This window comes from Ornithodoros turicata, chromosome 4 (assembly GCF_037126465.1).
Source record: "Ornithodoros turicata isolate Travis chromosome 4, ASM3712646v1, whole genome shotgun sequence".
Lineage (NCBI taxonomy): Eukaryota > Metazoa > Arthropoda > Arachnida > Ixodida > Argasidae > Ornithodoros > Ornithodoros turicata.
The window spans coordinates 65,751,782-65,772,339 of record NC_088204.1 but is presented as its reverse complement, the minus strand read 5'-3'; the positions used below and the strand labels follow the sequence as shown (position 1 = coordinate 65,772,339).

Below are 20,558 nucleotides of genomic sequence, written 5' to 3'. Positions count from 1 at the left end.
AAAAGTCACCAGATACACGTGACACGCCTCAGAGAATTTATACACCCCCTTGGGCCTGGTCCGCAACTATTGCGTTTCGATACGTCTGTCCGTCAGGGTTTCTGTGTGACGGACGAATGGGTTTCCAATTCACATCCGCACTTTTGCGATGCTGCGCTACGAGAAACAGCTTACAGCCGACTACCTCACCATAGCCCAGACTTGTACGTATTTGTAGTATTGTATTTAAAATACTGTATTTTAAATACAATTTGCGGTATTTTGGTACTCTACTCAATACTTTTTGTTTTGTGTATTTGTACTCTATTTAAAATACATTTTATGGTATTTTCTACTCAATACTCTAATTGAACCTTTGTATGCAATAAAGGGATAAGTCGAAAAATCCCAAACCGAGAAAAGGGGCCTGATCTGATTGTGCGTCCCATTGACATACATGCATTTCCCATTTCTTACCTTCCTGTAGCGGGCCAATAACTTGCAATAGGGTCCTAAATTTTCTTTGGCAGGTACATACTGGTATGTAGATGTCATTGCAGCAAAAATAGCAAAAAGGGGATAAATTGACTTATCCCCTTAATTATTGCATACAGAGGTTCAATTACATATTTTGGATCTCCCTCTCAAACTTTCTGTGTCTCGTCTTTTCATTATCTTGCTTGTTCAGTGGAAATTTCCTGAGTCCCTTGGACGTGACCCGGATAGTGACTCTAGACCCGGACATTGGCCCTTCTTGGAAGTCTCCATTTAGAGATCTTGGCCCGTGTGTACTAGTCCTTTGCGAGTGAGGGTTCTATTATGTGTGCCCTGACGCGGTAACGCCGAATTCTGACCTCGCCGAGCAGGGACCTGCTAGAAGTTTGCTTTGTTCTGGGTCACATATACTTAGTGGAGTTATGTGGTGTCCCTTTGTCATCTTTTTGGGAGTTGGGACTTGTGTTTAGATTACTCCTATCACACAGGGACGGCTTGCGTAGTACGCGGGGATTAGGTGCTTCATGTCACATAGCGGCGACATGCCGCATTGACCAGTGACTGGTGACTTTTTGCGTTCAAGGATAAATAGTAGCTTAATTGTATTTCAAATACTTTTTGAAGTATTTCGTACTCTATCTTAATTACGTTAATTTTCATGTATTAATACTCTATCTTAATTACATTCTAACGTCAGTATTTATTATCTTATCTTAAATACATTTTTGAGTGCTTGTACATGTCTGCCATAGCCGATACATGTAGTGAAGTGAAGTGTAGTAAGAGCACGCGGCGGCACGGTTTCCGGGGCAACGACCGCCGTTTCTCGCGTCGCTCCGTCCGAAAAGTGAACTTTGCGAACGTATGCGTATGGTGAGTATGCGTCCGTCGCTTTCCAAGGGGCTTGTGTCGTTTCGTAGACGGACGCAACGTTGACGGACGCATTGAAACGCAATAGTACGGACCAGGCTCAAATCCCTGAGGGCAGCGTCGCTCGCTTCTTAGTCTCTTCTGTCTGTTTGGATGTTCATACGTGTAAGTAAATAGCCGAGAGATGTTAGGTTTCGGATTTTTTCACTGGAAGCTTAGATAAATATGTTTTTACATACAGAAGTGAGATGTATTCAAGGAAATGTCAAAATATGCAGTTACACGCATTATAAAACTGTCCAAACTTTTCCAAAACATAATCTGAAGAAGACGACGAAGCAGGCGGTCATTCTATTCTATGGTCATTCCAGAAGAAGAAGATATTCCACTTGCGCTGCCTTCGGCTTGGCGTATCGCCTTCTAGTGTGGTTCTCACCAGGACAGCGACAACCGCGAGACACCATGCTGGCTCCCGCATCGAATCAAAGAGGACTAGTATGGAGGGACCCTCCGATGAACAGCCCGCCGCACAGCCCCGCCAGGACCAGCCCCGAACCAGCTCAGATCGCGCCCGGAGTACCACCGGATGCTACTCAAGTCATAGCTCCACAAGGTCCTACGACTTCACAAGGACTTCCGGGCTACGTGTATAGCTACTACCCCAGTTCAGTCCAGCCCGCCGCCCGTGTCCAATTTCCCGCTCACTTGCTATCCCCTCTTTCACCCGCAACGACTGACCAAGTGCTGTCGCGCTCCACTATCCAATCCGCGCCTACAGACCAGCTTGCAACGACCGTACAAGGCACAGAACTCTCGGGTTCCAAACTTTCTCGGCAAAACATTACATTTTCTCCGGGAACCGAGTTCTCGCCTCCAACTCGAAGTTTAATGACAGGAACGTCAACTGCTGGTGCAAGCGCAGGGACAACGCTTGATTCTACTGCGTTTAGAACCACGGTAACATCTGGGGCCATAACATCGCCTACATCGGCGACAGACCCTCTGGTGTAAGATTTTAACCTTTTGTTTGAGAACGAACGGAGAGAGAAGGGTGTATACTCGCGTACCAAGAACTTACCGCACTAATGCTCATCTTGTGAGCGTCAGCATTTCCCCCTTTTGTATGTATACCCAAGCAGCACAACATCTTGGCGAAATATTGGACCGATATTGACAATACTGGCCCAATCATGGTTCAGTATTGGGCCTGCATTGCCAATATTGGTCCAATATATCCAATATTTGTCAGTGTTTGCCAAGATGTTGTGCTGCTTGGGTAGTTATTTAGAATACTGTAGCGTGAACATTTTAGTGCTGTTTTCGGTCCTAATCCTTTGTCATCATCTAGTTGACACTCATTGAGGTATATACAGGGTGTTTCATCCAACGTGAAAAAAAAAAAAAAAATCGTCTCAAAAATCGACTTGTCCAAAACATTATGTCAACGCTATTTGCCTCGGGACAGATTTCGCCATGACTTCTGGTCACTGTTATCGAATTTAACTCTCGAGAAATTGAATTTTCCGAATTGCACCCCGAAATCTGTCCAGCCAACCTCGCGTGTTTTTTTTTTTCTGTTTTGACAGAATTAGAAAGCGCTTGCAAGATTTCGTCCACACTATTGCAAGATATTCACCACTACAACGGTAATAGCCCCGCCCCCCCTCCAACAAAAAGAAATTGCGAAAACCATTGTTTCGAGCATAGGTGGAGAAGTTAACTAGACGGAGAGCTGAGCTCGGCCGACAATTTGCGCGCCTCGAAACCACCTTTCCTTTTTCACTCAAAATCGAAACCACTCGGAACCGAAACCGAAAGTAGACGGGAATGTATTTTGCAGCGGCTATGTGATAAACCCGACGTGAGCTTTCTGTTTCTGTCAGAAAAGTAAATAAAAATGTGTGGTTAATTTGGTAAATTTCGGAGAAAAATTCAATGTCTCGCGAAGTAAATTCGATAAAAGTGCTCTGAAGTCATGGCAAAACACCCCGCGATAAATAGCGCTGACCCCATAATGTTCAGGCAGGTGGATTTTTAATACGGTTTTTCGCTCTGTATAAGGATTTCGCAACGATGTTTGCACAGCGCCATTTCGGGCCCAAGCGGCCACGTATCCAACAGTAGGTTAGTTTCATCAGCAGGTTCTTCACGGTGTTTGAGGCGCTATGGCGCCAATGAAACTCATAGTAAAAGCGGTGCATCTTGCGAAGTGCGAACAACGCGAGACCACGTATTTAAAAGTGCCGCCGTCGTCTGGTAAACTACTTTGCGTTGCATATTTTGGGGCGCTGACGTTGTTGCTGGCTCACGCCACCTCGCCCGCAGAATCAGGTCTATATCGGACTATACTATATACAGACTATACTATACAGAATAGTGACTATACTATACAGACTATACTATACAGAATAGTGACTATACTATACAGAAGTGACTATACTATACAGAATAGTGAATTTTAGTGCACCGCACGCTTTGCGTACGTGGGATAGCCTGACGGTACTGCCGGTCTGGGCACTGCGCGAAGCTCTCTTTTGTGTTGCGTGTGCGCAGCACCACCGACGCTACCCTTTACGTACGCAAAGGCGATAGCCCACGATGCACTCGAACACACCAAAATGTTCTAGTATACGTACCAAGTTGTGGTAGCACTAGAAGTTCGAAGAGGTGCAAAGGAAGAACCTTGTATTCCCTCTCGTTTCATAAACAGTATATAACATGTAAAATGCGATGAAAATGATAGGAGAGGACACAGAGGAATGGAAGATTTTCCTTGGCGACATATAGTCACAGCTCTCACCGCTGTTCTATCCCTCACTCTCGTGGTGCGAACTGCATTGTCCACTGGCGGATACAAGCCTCTGACTGCAGCTATTACGTTGTGTGCTCTTTGCTGCTTCAATCGTACACCGTATACTCTAAATCTTTTCACACCTTTAAAGGTGTAATAACGTGCATGGCGCACGCCTTTTTCGGTGTAATTTTGGTAACATCATAATGGAGCACGGTTTCGCACAAATTTTCTTTACTCGAGTGTTGTCTGTCCTCCAAAAATGCAGTCTTGCAACATCTCAACATTGTTGAACAGTATTGTAGACACTTGCGCGTGCTCGATTATCGGTAGCGATGCATATATGCATTAGCACGTACTGACAATATCCAAGACATAATGAAAGCAAGATTTGCACTGTCATTTGATCTTTAGTAATGCTTTCCTAATTTTGTAAAATATCATCCTGGAGATGCAATGTTACGCAACCAGGTTCGGAACAACTCAGCGCTGTACATGTTGCGTTTGCCCAATCAAAGCATCAGTTTTTCCATGCAGGAGGGCTGGTCAACCGGAAGAGGATATAGTGTGAGCACACTTACCGTACACTTTAGATGTGCTTTCTGTTACTTGTTTTCGTTTTTTTTTTATCAGCTCTGATTCGTCTTTTGCTTCCTCTGCAACAGGCTTGTCCCAGAATCCCGTGAGAAGATGGTAGTCCTGCTGATGAGCTTGATTCTCGCGCTCATCAGTGCTACCCTTTTCACGATGCTCTTCAAGATCATCACTCAGAGTATGTCTATTCTTTCCTCGAACTGCTTCCAGGCGGTGCACAATGTGTCACGCTAGCAGCTGGTGTTATACCGCTAGAGCTGTGGTTCCCAAACTTCGCCGCCTCGCTACCGATAAAACTATGGACGACCTCTCCGCGACCTCCCCTTAGGTTTCCCTCGTCACGATGCCCGACGTCTTCCGATCTCAGCGCATGAACGTTTGCCAAAACGAAACATGGATATTTTATTGGAGCTGCTATGTAGTACCATATGCAACAGTATAATTCGGAATATTTCCGAACATGCCGAATAAAAAAAAATCGGCAGGCGTTTTTCGGCAAATTCTGAAAACGCCTAACCCTAGTCATAATATGACGTAGGAAGTGACCACACTAGAAGACGCGACGACACGTCCAAGGTCGCAGTAGTGAGAGCAAGGTGTCCTATTGCCCCAGGCTCTTCTCTGGTAGGAGCGCGTTTTTGCTAGACAGTGCTTTGTCCAGTCATGGGGAGTAATTCAGTTACAAGTATATCGCTACTTTTCATGAAAAGGTAACGGTTTTTAACTCGTCACCAATGTCCGGTAACTAGTTACTGTAACTCAGCGCTACGTATCTGCTACTTGAATAAGAAACAGGTGCTACTTGTGAAGCAGTACCTGTTTCTTACTCAAGTAGCAGAAAAGTACCACTTGCTTTTCTTTTATCGCTCGCTTTAAATATAATTTCTGGACACGTCAGAGCAAACACCCTGTATTTCAGTGTATAATATTAGTATACATATGTATATATATATTATTATTAGTGCACGTATTAGTATTACTTCGGCCTAAATACCGTGATAGTTACATGCTTCAGTAACGGTCTATTTTTTGTGCTGTTCTTTCAGGAGCGGAAGGAGGAGGCGTAGGTCTTACCGGTAAGGGCTAGAGGTCTGTATGTGTATTAGTGCGTTAGGAGCCTGGCGCAGTTTTGTCAGGAGAACGAAGCAGCATTTCTTTGACCAAGACAGTGAACAAGGTTACTCTAGACTCTAGAGTGTGATAGAGAGAGAGAGAGAGAGAATGTGTGTTGAAGTGTATACATCGCGCACACATTTCGGTTGTTTGGTGGTGGTAAGCGGAGGTGATTATTCGGTGCACGGTATTGGAAATACCATTAGCGACAACATGTGAGGGACATCATGCGCCCTGCTCACTGGGAAAGGTATCTGGGTGCACGTTACACTTTCTACGGGATTCTCATTGAGGCTGCTACCTATAGGGTAACGTGGTACTCTGGAGTACTTTGCAGCTTCGTCTTTGGACAGTGATTTCTGTAAGTAAAAGTGCGGAATAGCAGATATCTTCAGTGAATAAGCAAGGTGCGTGACACATTTGAGGACCTTTTTCCAGGCATAACCGGCATCTCGTCGGTCCGTCGCACGACTGCGGGAGGCGAGATAACCTTCGAAGAAGCAGTCCGGCCGTTACGGTCTGGTCGTCGTTCTTCGTGAACCTTGTAATAAATTGCCTGCATAGTTGTCGTCCATGTTCCGGGATCCATGAACGTGTATGATGGAGCGATAATAACGTTTTAAATATCAGATTTTTAAGCATTTTTCATATAGAGTAGTTTTGAGAGTCGGGATGTCGTCAATCTCGGGATCTCAACTATATTTTTCAAGTCCCGACAAATCCCAGAAGTTTTTCATGTAATTTCGGGACGTGAGGGAAACACTGCAGAACTACTGTTGGCGCGGTTGGTCGTTACAATTCTGTGTAGGGGGAGGATATTTTGCTACAGCGTTCGCCATCTTGAGCGGCAAGCGCAGCCCGCGCTGTATTGACAAAGCGATATACCTAGCATTTGACTAATAGAAGAGGACGTATAACGAAGTGGGTTGGGGTGTGCAATACTTTGGTGTATTTTCACGAACTTCCGCTAGAGGGCATAGAATTCGGTCGAGGCGCTGCTGGTACACTCACGCAGGCTTTCTGTTAGACCTCTGAATAATGAAAACTATTTTTACTTTCAATGGCCAATATAACAATAACCGAATACCACTAACACTTACGTGTCACGTGCGATGTATGTGTGAAAAGTGCCAGCTACAGTCGTTTCAGTCGGATATCGGCTTCCAGCTTCCTGTGTTTCCTGGTTTCCTTAGTAGCTTGTTGGCGTCTGCAGCCATCATCGGGACACAGGCATTGATAGGGTACAACACAAAGGTGTGGTAGACGTTGGTCCATGTCCTCGTACTGCTTTAAGGGAATCTGTCAACGAAGGTAGCCGGAAGCTGGAGCAGCACAGCCCTGTCAATTCCCAGATGTACTTTTATGTCACTGAGGTTCGCAGGAGACCGGAGTACGGACGGTTGATACTAAGTGGTACTACGGGGTTACTGTAACAACGGGGTTTAACTTCTGCTTTTGGATACCAATAACCTAGTGAGGCGCTCGTTCCTCTTTTAGGTAAATTCGTAATTAGGCAGAAGCTCCTTTTGTTCGTTTCTGTTCCACAAATAACGCTAGCATGCGTCCTCCCTTTCTGAGGCTGCAGTCATGTGCGCACCGACTGCACGTGCAAAGACCAAGAAGGAAATAGTACACGCGTAGCAAGTTAGATGCTAATTTTTCAAGGTAACTTGGGTATTTTAAATTAGTACTGAACTTTTAACCAGGGACTGAAACCGGAACGAAACCGAAAACCGCTTGGAACCCAAATTTTTTCAAGAACCGTAACCGGAACATAACCGAAATTCACCATCGGCAATTAACCGCGCGAAACCGTAACCTGAACCGAAAAATCTGATTTCGGTTACCGGTTCATATGAACCGGTTCAAGCGTTAACGCGAACAACTTTTTAATGCCATATTTGTATCGCTGTACAACTCCGATTAGTCATGTATAGTACGTGCTTCTGTTAAAGTAGATCTCTTAATCTGTTTTTCATTCAGAAGTTGTGCAGACAACTTATGCGTTTGGATCCATAATCGGATGAAATACGCATCCTATGACCTGTATTGCATACGTTCCTTATGAGTTATGAACTGCATTGTGATCATTTAAATGGTTTCCAAAGTATGAGCTTATCAAAATACTTGCAATCTGGTAACATGGCCTCATTGGTTATAACTAGGATTCCGGGTTTTCGGATTTATATGAAAAAATCCGAAAAACTCCGCTTGGCAGATGTTTTCCCTGATAACCGGGTCATTGTTCTTGGCCTCATTTTGTGTCCTGGGTTTCTTCTGACCTCGGATATCTGCCCTATACCGCAACATAATAATGGTATCCGTGACCTCGCATTTTTCTACGGCGATCGTCTCGATCACTTGAGGACTCACCAAGCCGGGTTTTTCTCCCAGTCTGCTTCCTGATCTCCTTGTTCTACACGAGACCTAATCGCTAAAATAAGCATCGAACCGAGGTCATACGGAGTGTGCTTTTTGAAAGGGAAGCTAGTTGCAGTGATGATGACAAGATGGGATGCGAGCGAAAGCTGCCCTGCGACTATACGTTAAGGAGTACCCCTATTTCTAGAAGTTCACATCGTCCCGCGATCGCGATGCAGAGGTTGTCGTATGTAAACTTGTACTGCCGCATAACAGTGAGCACTACACACCGAAAGGGTGCATTTGGAATTGCGGAACACATCAGAGTGTGTCGTACGAACTGTATTGTTAATTTTTAGTGTTGAAGCAATAAATGGGACTATTGCGTTTTTGCTGCACAACCGTGCGTGAGTCGTCAAGTTCTCTCCTAATTTCGGATATTAACTGAACTGTAAATCATACACTCCGAAAAACTCAGTTTTTTGAACAAACAATAAACTCCGAAAAACATCCTCTGGTAACGCCCAGAAATAAACTCCGAAAACCCGGAACCCTAGTATAACAGCATAGATGTAATCGGGGACGTTCGAATCAATAGACCTCGCCCTGTTTGTAAACATATGACGTCATAGTGTTCGAGAGCGCCACCAATTTGGTAGAGTTGAACCATATACGCTCGAAACTAGGGGCGAACAAGGTCGCGCCCGAAAGCCACTGTCTTGAGGGGATTACGATGGCGAAAGGGACGCGACCTTCGGTCCTACTTTTATTTCCTATAGGAGGCAGCGAACAAGTTCCCATTCGTGGAACCCAGCCCTACCCTTCCGGTTTGTTTCGGTTTCAGTCTGTCTACCAACGTCATGATGACGTTTCTCAGGTAGAGATCTATAAGTCTGGATTTGCATCTCTTATCTTGTCGTGTGCACAATAGCCAGCTGACAATAGAATGTGTGTATTGGCCTCCGTGGTGTTGGCGCACCCAGGAATAGCGGGGGGGGGGGGGGGTCGTATCGAGCGCCCCCTGCCTTGGAAATCTGTCTACGCCACTGCTTGTAGCATGCCCTGCAGCAGCCTTGCCTTACAGCACGAGTGAAATGAATGTGCACGAGATAATAGAGAAATCAGCAAATCATTTTACGGTGAAGGTCGCAAATGGCCAAAGTGCGTCAATATTTTCTTCGATTCGACCTGACAGATGGCACTGCACCACCCTTTCGGAGCACAACAGAAAAATATGTTCATGTCTACGCGTTTGCACTTTGTAGCTCATTTTGCGACATCCACGCAGCCTGCAGATAAATACTAGGGAAAAACGAAAAAAAAAAATATATATATACCGGTTCAACTGTTTGATTACCGGCAACCGCAAATATTAGCACATCGAATCCCGTAAGCGGAACTGGAACCGCTTTCAGAGCTCTGGCATTGAACCGTAACCGTAAACGAACCGATTATCGTTTCGGTTTCAGTCCCAGCTTGTAACGATTGCCTTTTGTCGGGTAACTTCCCCGGATCTGAGGTTGGTAGTGCAAATTTGGAGTGTGACCGGAAGAGCTTGCGTGCTGCGCGTATGGAGCCACGCCACTTTCATAACTGCCTTACAACTATTTACTTAACTCGTGACACCTTGTTCGACCTATTCCGCTTAGTACGTCGGCGTCGTGCTCTTGCTCATCATTATTTTTACGACACTGTAATGATGACCTTCGAGATTCAGTAAAAGATTTGTTGAAATGAGCCTGTCACGGGCTATAGGCGCCTCTCAAGTTTTTCCTGGAGCCTCTGCGGTAGCAAAACCCAGTTGGTAATACTTAGTAGTAGATTTTTTAGAGTAGAGTAGAGTATTTATGGAGAGAGCCAGCAGGAAGTGCTGCTTCCAGTGGGTTCGTCTAGAAGCTCTAAGAATGCAGCAGGTTGAAATCGCTGGTCTCTATGTGTAAAGGTCAATCCAACGCAATGCAATGCACAGTACAGTGCGGTGCGGTACAGTACAGTACAGTACAGTACAATACAATATAATATACAATACAATATACAATACAGAACAGTGGTTCAAGTGCTCATAATACGATGTTGCTCATGGACATTTGCGAGTCACTAGATTGCTGAACTGTTATTGATGTTTAAGAAGTTATAGCCTGCTTCATCAGCCAGGGTATCTATACTGGGTTGCTAGTTGGTGACAGCGTGAGCACCTTGTTCACTTTACATAAAAAAAGATCCCGCTTAGTGGCTCACGGCCATCTTTTGACAGGAAGAAGAAGAAAACATAAAGGTTCTTCGTTGCCTCGTGCCCGGTGCTGAGAATTCTGCCCGTGGCCCAGCTTTCATCCCACTTCCTTTGTGCTGCAACTGGAACGAACCATCGCTGTGAACTGAGCTTTGAACCTCCACTGTCTAATGTCCACCACAGGCTCCAGTCAGCCCTCTTCAGAGAGAGTGGGCCGCTCATCTGAACATCATGGGAGTAGCGTCCACAGCGGTCGGAGCGGCAGCGTTCTTGAGTCTGTCCCAAGCGATGTTCAACGAGCTGACAGCCAGCAGCCAAGCGGACAAGTTGGTGGTGATGTTACAGAAGGTCAATCGGTACTTCCCACTCCTGCAGCCATGTCTAGCACCACCCAAGCGATCAGCGCGTCAGGCTTTGGCACCACCATTGATCCCACAACAGCTACCTCGCATGCTACCGAAAGCGAGATTCAAGGGTAAGAGGCTCCTGGGTGTTTCTCTCGGAAATGAACTGATCTATAGGCTATCTCTGTGACCAGGTAAAGTACGACAGGCACATGGCGACATTGTACAAGAAATCCACAAAATCAGTGTGTATAGTTATCGGGACCACTGGCTTTTAAAATTTTGTCTGTACTATAGCAGTGGGACTGGTGACTTTTAAAAGTTGGTGAGTGTGTTTAAAAGTGAAATAATGCATGGAAGTGAGAGAGGGCCATATACCGAGTCTAAAAATATAGGAATTGGATGTAGTTCGTTACCGGGACCACTGCGTTTTTGTAAAGAAAGAAGATAACTAGGTAAATGATATGTTTTTACCTGAAGCAGGAGCAAATTAGGAACGAAATTAAACAGGAATGACCCTCGTATATTGCGTGAAACGTATAAAAATTAAATTTTATCGCCCGTTTTTTGATGGCGCTCCGCCATCTTGGGTGAGGACCTTCTGACCTAACCCGAGGCAGTCTCGACGCCCGCACCGCCTACTGCGTGCCCGGGGGGGGGGGGGGGGGGGGGGGGCGGCCCCCCCAGACCCCCCCAGACCCCCCCCCCCCCCCCAATCTGTAGAACCTAACTTAACCCAACCTCACTAAAGTGAGGCGATTTAGCCCAGTTCTCTTGCAAGTTTCGAATCCGTTAGGCTTAGCATTCCCGTGTTTCTCCTGTGCTAAAAGTGAATCAGATGGGGTTGTTGAAATGTCAATAAAAAAAACTTCTAGTCCACAGAATTTTATAATTCTTACCTTTTTCGATTCAGTATATGAACTTCTTTCACTTCTACGCAATATTTACCTTTCAAACGCTTTCACAAATTTTTAAAAACGAGTGGTCCCGGTAACGAACTACAGCCTAGGAATTATAAAATTATGTGGTCTAGAACCTTTTTTATATGCATTTGAACAACGTCAGCATCTGAAGCAGTTCTAGAGCGGAGAAACACTGCAATGCTAAGCCTAACGGATTCGGAGGTTGCCATCTTGCAAAAGGTAGGGTCGTTGGGTTGAGATGGGCCAGCGCACTTTAGTGAGGTCTGACAGGTTGGGCGGGTCTGAGGGACCCCCCAGGCACGCTCGAGACGGTGCGGCCATGAGACTCTGCCGCCAGTTGGCTCCTGAGTAAACATGGCAAATCATCTTGAAAAAAAAAAAAAAAACGGCGATAAAATTTAATTTTTATACGGTTCACACTATATAGGGTGTCCGGCGAAAATCCCGCGACTGAATAATTCGTCAACAGGTGGCGCTATCGAAGAAATTTCTTTTTGGTAAAGGTCCTTGGGACATCGTCCATGAACAGAGTAGTGAGCGGCTCATTTGCATACGCTCGCTAATTAGATAAGCATCTTAACAAGTTTTACTTCGGACGCTTATGGAACCTCTGTTTTACGCATCGGGACCTTCAGCGAAAAGTATTGCAGGAAAAAAAAAACGCATCGACACTTAGTGATTTTGTCGAGTAATTAGTCGGTTTCGGTTTACATATTTCTTGCGCGGAGCAGTGCACCAATGCGCTCTTTGGATCAGCTATCCGGCTGTCAATTTCATGTTCATACGCCTGGTTCACACACGGGGCTGACGGAAGATTAGGAACAGCCGCAAGAGACGCTTTGATATTCCTTCTCAGAGCGACCGGTAAACAGCAAAGCCGGTTCTTTCGTTCCGTTGGTGAGATAGCGTGCTGTTATGGGCGATGACGAATGCGCCGCGAGCGCTGTTGACTAGGGGAGCAACTCCGACTCACGATTTCCCGATTGTAGATGGCGCCACGCTCGCCGGCCTTATCACGCCGTTCGCCTCCGACTCCCGAAATAATCCCCATTGTGCATGGTTGGCCTCGCAAGTATAAGGCGGCCCGCGCCCTCTGCGTTGTTTGTTGAGTGGTAAAGTGTGGGACTTTGCCACGAAAGGTCCGCAGTTCGATTCGAGACATTCACGTCTTTTTGCTTGTCTCCTATTGCTACATGAGTACTTTTATTTTTATTTTTTAGCACGCTCCTAGCCAACCATCCCGAATGATAACGTTCTCGCCCGATTTCATGAAGACTGGAGGCGGGGCCTTTCTTTTTGTCCTTAGTACGAGATCATCCGTGCAAAAAAAAAAAAAAAAAGGGAGAGGCGTACGCCACCCGTACTTATCAAATCCAAGGAGAGAAACGTTGTCATCCGGGATGATGGCTGACTAGGATACCCCTATGTGGTGAATTTCATTTTACGAGTGTAGAGAAGGAGAGGGAACACCAAAGCGTCTCCTGCAGTCTTGCGGCTGTTCCTTATCTTCCGTCACCCCCATGTGTCAAGCAGGCGGATGAACACGAAATTGACAACTGGATAGCTGATCCAAAGAGCGCATTGATGCGTTGCTCCGCGCAAGAAATATGCAAACCGAAACCGATTAATTACTAAAAAAAAAAATCATGCGATGCGGTTTTTTTCCTGCAATAGTTTTCGCTGAAGGTCCCGATGCGTAAAACAGAGGTTCCATAAGCGTGCGAAGTAAAACTTAGAAGTCAAGATGCTTATGTAATTAGCGAGCTTATGCAAATGAGCCGCTCACCACTCAGTTCATGGACGATGTCCCAAGGATCTTTACCAAAAAGAATTTTTTTCAATAGCGCCACCTGTTGACGAATTATTCAGCCGCGGGATTTTCGCCGGACACCCTGTATACGCGGATCATTTCTGTGATGTGATGTGATGAAGAAAAATCCTGATCGTTCCTTTTTAATTTCGTTTCATAATTTGTTCCTCTTGCAGGTAAAACATATCATTTATCTCGTAATTTTCTTTGGTTAGAAAAACCCAGTGGTCCTGGTAATGAACAGCATTCTGATAGACATTTGTAATTTTGGGTGTGTGTTTTTTTTCTTTTTTGCAAACGTTATGGTTGTGTAGAAAACGAGCAAAATTTTACCCATGCATTTTTGATAACCTAGCTCTTGGAATTTCCAAGGGCTGAGACTTTTCTGCTGCAGTCAGATTTTTGATAGTTCTTATAGCTTGTATGCATAGATTGTAGCTTCCTACATTTTCCTTATGTAGTCGTGGTCTTGTACAGGTTTCACCACCAGCAATGGGGTAGGGTATCGCCCCTGGTGGTGAAACTCTCCATTCATCATCACAAAATAAAATTGTTGTTGCTGTACAGGTTTTAGCATTCATTCAAAACATGACATACCATACCGCACCCAAAACAACAACAACTTTATTTATTGATGATGATGGTGATTGGAGAGTTTCATCGCCATATACCAATCGCACCTGATCAATTATCATCCCTTCATAAATTCGCGTTATGGTGGTATGTATGCAGCACTTTAATTGCGTCTAGTGCCCTATATTGTGAGTAACTTAACGTCAAATATTAGATATAGATATATTATTTTTAATTATGTCGCGGAAGACTTTGCAATATTTATTTCACCACCTCAAACGGACGCCGTAAGATTTTGGTTTAATGTAACTTTTCCTGTACCTAAATTGCTGTCATGTAACTAACTTAGGGTGTGTTCGTTTATTAAACTCGCGCGACCCGCGAGTCGTAGTCGTGACGTATGAGAGCCATCGTACATCATCGGCTCTAGCGACCCACCTCGAAAGGAGAGTCGCTGCGAGTCGACTCTTGAGCACCTCTAGTGTTGAATCCTCGAATTTTAGAACGGGAGTTAGTGTTACGTGGGCGACGTCATGAGAGCCGCGCCGCGGCATTTTCGCCCACCAATAGTCTACTCTCTCGGCTCTCGAGTTGTTCGAGTCGAATAAACGAACGCAACCTTAATTACCTCTTCTGAGCAACTTGCACAGCTCTCCTTAACAGCAGAGCTCTCCAGAGCTCAGCTCTGGGTGCTAGGCTTTACTGTCGTGACTTTGCGGTAACGCTTTTCCTATATTTTTCATTTACAGGGACCATGAATGGGGGTCGGCCATGTTAGCGTGAGTCTTGGTTCACTTGCGCGCCCTCTCTGGGTTTAACATTGATCCTCTAGTGACGTACGCGATATACAATCTGATAACGTGTGCATTGTTAATGGAACTGTAAAGTGAATGGCAAAACTGTAGAAACTATGATAGCTCGTAACTTGGGCGCTTCAGATACGTAGTAGCTCTGCTGGACATTGAGCATTTTAGCATTTTCAGCAATCAAATTTCAAAGATTGCTGCGCAAAGCAAGCTGGCGGACTCCAGACGCGAACCAACCCTGAGGCGACTCGCCAGCCATCTATTGAAAATTCAAAATGGACGTTACATCAGGCGAAATCGTTCGTTTCTCGCGAGTGCGATATACATTCCGTTGTCGAAGGTGCACGGTTTGTGTATTCCGGAACACAAGAACGCAAAGCAGACATTGGTATAAATCACTTGGATGCGAGGTTTTGCAAACAGGAGCGGTACAGCGAGCAGACGACACAGACGCGGAGTGAGAGACAGGTCAATAGACGGCGCAGATTGCACAGGTATTTATCACAGGCACGGAACTCGCACGTTACAACCGTTAACAGTTTAAACGAAACTTCTCATGAGTTGCTGTTCTTAAAAAGTGTAATGGTAATTAGTAACCTGTCTCAAATGCGTTACGTTATACATCCATATCACTTGATGTCTGTCCGCTCATAGGCGCCGACTGCGGGGGGGCGCGGGGGCCCTTGCCCCCCCCCCCCCGGAACATGAACTAGGGGGGGGGGGGCGCCGCCTCCCCCAGGAAGTCCCGCTAAGAGACTGACACCAACCTTTGAGGCTCGGCGCGCCCGGGTCAAAAGAGCGAAGAGGCACCAACCCCAAAAATGCATCTTGCAATTTGTAAAATATGTATCCGCCCACCATACTCATTATCACAGTAGAAGGTGAGGCGAAGAAACATAGAGGATGACACATCGCATAGCCTGAATTTCGCCCAAAGCGATCAGATGAATTAAACGAAGCAGTCGAAAAGGCACCAGCAGCTGCCAGTCTTCGGAACGCACATCCGTTGGGAGCGGGATCAACTCCCGCTGCTCCATTTCATTGACCATATTCATTATATTGCGCGCATTTCGGGTCAAACACCGAGGATTCAATGCATTTTGTTCCTTTTGCAGTTTTCAAAGGCGTAATGCCTTCAGTTGTGCACATGTTCACTGTTTACGTTCTCTCTGTTCTTTCTTCTTTTTTTTTTCTGTTCTTCCTTCCTCTTATTTCTATACCAGTTCTGCATACATCATAGGATCCCGCCAGAGTGTGTGATTCTTCAGCTTTAGTTTTGTGTTCATTTTTCTTTTCTTTTTCTTTCCTTCTTTTTGTTTTCTTTTGCTTTTTTTTTTCTTTGCCTTTTTTGTCTTCCCCCTTTCACTTTTTTTTTCTTTGGAATAACAAGCCGACATCCGTCTGGCTTACCTTTCCTTTCTTTTTTTTTTCTTAATAAACATATCCCCCCCCCCCCCGCCAGAGTACTTACTTCGCGGTGCGTCCTTGCCCCCCCCCCCTCACCCCGGGAAAATGAAAACTCTCCGCCTCTGTGTCCGCTAATCCGGGACTCCGGGACTGACTCCAACTTTGTCCTTTGCGAACGTTGAGTATCGCCACCCTTCAGTTATCAAAAGCGGACAAAATTAATTTGTGCTAAAAACATGCGGAACTGAGAGATGATGACTTGTGTGTGTGATCACGGAACCGCGTTCTACATTATGGTGTATTAAAGCATTGTGGTTATATTATTTCACTTTACAGTTCCGTTAGCGCCCGACACTGAACATACTGTTTCTGTACCGATATTGATCCCGGACAACAACATTCGCATTGCTCTAGTACTTCCATAAACATCACTTGAATGCAGCATGCGCATCTATAGCCAGCAGCCTCGCCAGCTCCATAAAATTTCATGAAAGTGGAGTGCTCTATAGCTACGTTTCTACGTTTCTCGTATATTACTCGTGTTCATTCTGTCTTCCATTGTCTGCAGGGATCTGTGTCCTTATCTTCAAGATGTGGACTGGCGGACGTGGCTGTCCAGTCTTGGGGTCGCTGCTGTTGGCTTTGTCGTATGCTTGCTTGTGTTCATTATCCTCTGCTATGGTACGTCTCTCTGACTGTCTCATCATGGGTTATTGAAGAGTCGATTTCATCTACTTGATTGAAATCGTCTTTTTATTTATCATTCCTGTTCAATCTTTTATTTATTCGTCGCAAAGGATGGTCATCGCACGGAGGAAATGGAGCTCGCAATCTATTCTCGTTCTATCCGCAAATGTTCGACGAATGTGCGTTTAATAGACCTCTATACCCGAAAATCGTCATCATGACGTTGGTAGACAGACTGAAACAGAAACAAATCGGAGGGGGAGGGCTGGGTTCCACGAATGGGCATTTGTTCGCTGCCTGCTATTGAGAGAAAAGTAGGACCGAAGGTCGCGTCGTTTTTAGGGAACATCGGAATCCTCTCAAAACCGTGGCTTGTGGGCGCGACCTTCTTCGCCCTTGTCCGCCCTCATCATCTTTCCCATAATCATCTCCGACACACTCACCATAGTTTTGGCGCTCTATGGCCTTTGTTGCCTTTGTGCCATTAAACACATAATCAATCAATCAATCAATCAACATTCGCTCGTATCCTAGCGGCTCTCCAACGAACCATGCTCGCCGTCAAAACAAATCCACGTGGATAGCACAAAGGACCAACACCCGTCCGGAGTGGGGGCCGACAAGGTCGCGCCATTCGTGCGTCTTCCCACTGGTCTCCACTTCTGTCGTCCCCATAGTGCGCCATCTAGTGAAGACTGAGATAATCCTCTCCGGCGCCTCAAGGTCATACACATGCGCATGGGCCATTGTGAAAAAGGTCCATTGGTCGAACTCTGTTACACTAGGTCATTAGATTATACTTGTCTGGAGGACATGTCTTTGCGTTCCTCGTTCCTACTAAACATGTTATGCTGCGACATACCTTAACCAGTGTCTTGTCTCGCATTAGTACATTACAACGCGTCAGAATACGCATACCTCGATCACGTGATATCGTAGATTCATGCGCACGGGATATAGCGATGATGCTGTATTGGTGCTCCCCAAGGACGACACGTCACGTGGTCCGGTGTTGTACCTGTATGAGATCAAAGAAAACCGTAGATGCCAAACGTTATTCTTTGCACAGTTCAATATGAAGTAGACATCTTTTGTGCGGAACTATTTGTGTATACAAAATATGGCGCTCAGCGAAAACCGATGCAAGGGGCTGCACTGCAAACGTCCCTCGGGGATGCTCTTTGCATATTGCACTTGCCTGATTATATTTCTGCAAAAACAATAATTTCATTTCCGGTTGAAAAGTAATGACCCACTAATGTAACATATGCGTCTCCGTTCTTTGCAGCAAGTCGAAGTCGTAAGTAGCACTGAATATTTATAGCGATTATACGTTATCACACGTCGCTGTATAGGTTACTCCGTTGTCATTTCCAAACTGCTACGATCTAACACCGATTCGAAAAACTAGCTTCTGGTCACACGCTTGTGCCCAACTCAGTTACGGCAATAGTGTGGGCAAGTTGGTACATCACGATTGGGAAAAACAGTAAAAACACCCCGTGTGTACTTGTCTTCTCTGTCTGTCCAGTTTTCGTGCTGTTTTTCCCAATCTTGTGTCCAAGGCTGACGATAGTTGGTGGTGGCCCTACCAGCTTTCGTGGTTGACCTGTTGTGCGGACAGGGGTGGGAAACGCTACCTCAAAGAAACAAACTTTCTCCGTGCTCGCTGCGAAGTCACTCTTGAATGAATCGCTACGGTTCTGGCGATCGTAGCCATGGAAACAAGACGCCGTAGTTGCAGGTCGTATTGATAGTCTCAATCCATTTTGGGTTTGAAATTGCAAACTACACCGGGACATCGTGCCCAGTGATAACAGAGGGAGATAACGCATCGAGCAGGACGTGTCTTGGCGTTGGAACAGTTTTCGTAAGGGTCGTGATCAAAGGTCAGTGACTTGGCACCAGTCAGTTCTGCAAAAATTCCAGTCAATGCCTTCAGCAGGCGCGAGATTTTGTAATCACTATCCTAAAAGTATGGTCAGGAGTCAACAAGCAGGCATCATTTCTATGGTGTGGCATCAATGATAGAACGAGCTCGGGGAAAGTTCGTGCATGAGGAATCTGCAGTGAGACACATTAGCCCAGGGAGTACACGGCTACCAAATTCAGTACAATTTCCAGGGTTGCCCCAGGCGTCAGTTGGCGAGTGGATAGGTGCATTGGTTCATTCTTACGAGCACAGGATTGCATAAAACGTCACCATAGCGCATGTTTCTTACATAGTCTCTTCTGTCTTGCAGCCAGCGACGAGGCCGTCGAAACTGCTGGACGGAGAAGTAAGACAGGTATCACTGCTCGTGACTGTGGCGGTCTTTGAAGTGCCTAGAGGTTATTATAGTGTCGGAATTTGTGGTCTGGAATTTGTTGCTTGTTCGTGTGAGGGTCGCGTTTGGGAAATGGTTGGATGCACAATCTACGGTTCAATGCACACGTACACATTTGTTTTGTTGTCCGATGTTTGTCTTGCGAGGAATGAATGGCAGAATGTTTAGTAGTTTGCCTCGAGTGTATTTACAGGAGTGTTTCATGCTTTAACCGTAAGTATGTATCCGCATTGCGGTATTGCGTTCGCTCCGTACGTCACGTGGTGACATTGCGGAGCCCTTACTTTTTTCTCTGTTTTGATTTCTCACGTCTTACAGGACGTGCACTACTGTACAGTCATGGAGCGAGGTTCCCAGTTTTCCAGCTTGACGGCCTTCACCTACGGTCTTCACCGTCAGCGGATATTCACCTTAACAGATTTCAATACATTGAATGCAATAGATTTTCTTCTTCTTCTTCTTTCTGTGTAAGGTATCTCTACTACCAGCATACGAGTTTGCTCGGGTCATTATGTATGCACCGTCGTCGTCGTTTGCCAGGAGACAACGAGACAACGAAGAAAGAGCACGAGGGTGACGTGCCACGTGATATCGCCACTGAACTCGTTGCAGTTTATGCTCGTGTGCCAGTTGGCGCTTGGTCATTGGGTCCTGGAACACAGGCGCGTCACTACGCGAACTGCACTGAAGTAGAATTCGCACATAAATCGGCGATCAGTGGATGATTGATATGTCAGATTGATTGTTTATGGGGATTTTTGTTCTGTTCCCCTCACTTCGCTAAAAGCCGCTGGAGCCTAAAACTAGCCCCCACCCCTCCCTCTTTTCTTTTTTTACTCTGTGGCATGCCTGGCTAATCTTGTATGTGCCTTAGATCGCAGTCCGCCTGCAGTATCCATCTGCAATAAATGCAATAGGTCCCGTTACACGACATTTGGGGGCGCTCCGAACCGTATTCTGCTTCGTTTAGCCGGAGGGTTCTTCGTACACGGCCATGTATCGCCTACACTGCGGCTCTGAAAAATCGTGGCCCAATGATTTCCACACAAGAGGTGACGTTCCCGGCAGGGGACACGCCGGACACGACCGTCTAGTAAGTGGGCCCTGCACATGAGGGAGTTCGCATTGCGGTCGCGGGCGAGAAGAATGCCATGGATACCCAGCAGGTAGGAGTATGCCGTACGGTGCCCAGAATATCGGCGCGCCTCAATGTGGGGCTTGTGAGTCAGTGTGAGGATCGGTGAACTT

At 45.9% G+C, this 20,558-nt stretch overlaps 1 protein-coding gene across 4 annotated transcripts; it reads left to right on the top strand.

Moving 5' to 3' along the window:
* Positions 1-1,691: 1,691 nt before the first annotated feature.
* On the top strand, positions 1,692-19,753 carry LOC135391716 (mucin-2-like). 4 transcript variants are annotated; one of them, XM_064622120.1, is made up of 9 exons: positions 1,703-2,351; positions 4,673-4,702; positions 4,801-4,907; positions 5,776-5,805; positions 10,458-10,908; positions 14,833-14,862; positions 16,865-16,977; positions 18,272-18,283; positions 19,227-19,753. In XM_064622120.1, exons 5-9 carry the CDS (start codon positions 10,604-10,606, stop codon positions 19,301-19,303), a joined length of 537 nt encoding a protein of 178 aa, XP_064478190.1. In that variant the 5' UTR covers positions 1,703-2,351; positions 4,673-4,702; positions 4,801-4,907; positions 5,776-5,805; positions 10,458-10,603; the 3' UTR covers positions 19,304-19,753. The 4 variants fall into 4 exon arrangements, 3 of the variants coding, with proteins under 3 accessions (XP_064478186.1, XP_064478187.1, XP_064478190.1); XR_010422080.1 differs by lacking the exon at positions 19,227-19,753 and having other exon boundaries at positions 1,692-2,351; positions 18,272-18,285; XM_064622116.1 differs by lacking the exons at positions 10,458-10,908; positions 14,833-14,862; positions 16,865-16,977; positions 18,272-18,283; positions 19,227-19,753 and adding an exon at positions 6,281-6,410 and having other exon boundaries at positions 1,692-2,351.
* Positions 19,754-20,558: the final 805 nt, after the last annotated feature.

What these genes read in the sequence shown, in the direction of transcription:
- LOC135391716 (XM_064622116.1), top strand. Translation starts at nt 1,807, where the DNA reads ATGCTGGCTCCCGCATCGAATCAAAGAGGACTAGTATGGAGGGACCCT. An exon ending in TCGGCGACAGACCCTCTGGT is followed by an intron (nt 2,352 to 4,672) that starts GTAAGATTTTAA and finishes TTTTCCATGCAG; the next exon opens with GAGGGCTGGTCAACCGGAAG. An exon ending in CTTCAAGATCATCACTCAGA is followed by an intron (nt 4,908 to 5,775) that starts GTATGTCTATTC and finishes CTGTTCTTTCAG; the next exon opens with GAGCGGAAGGAGGAGGCGTA.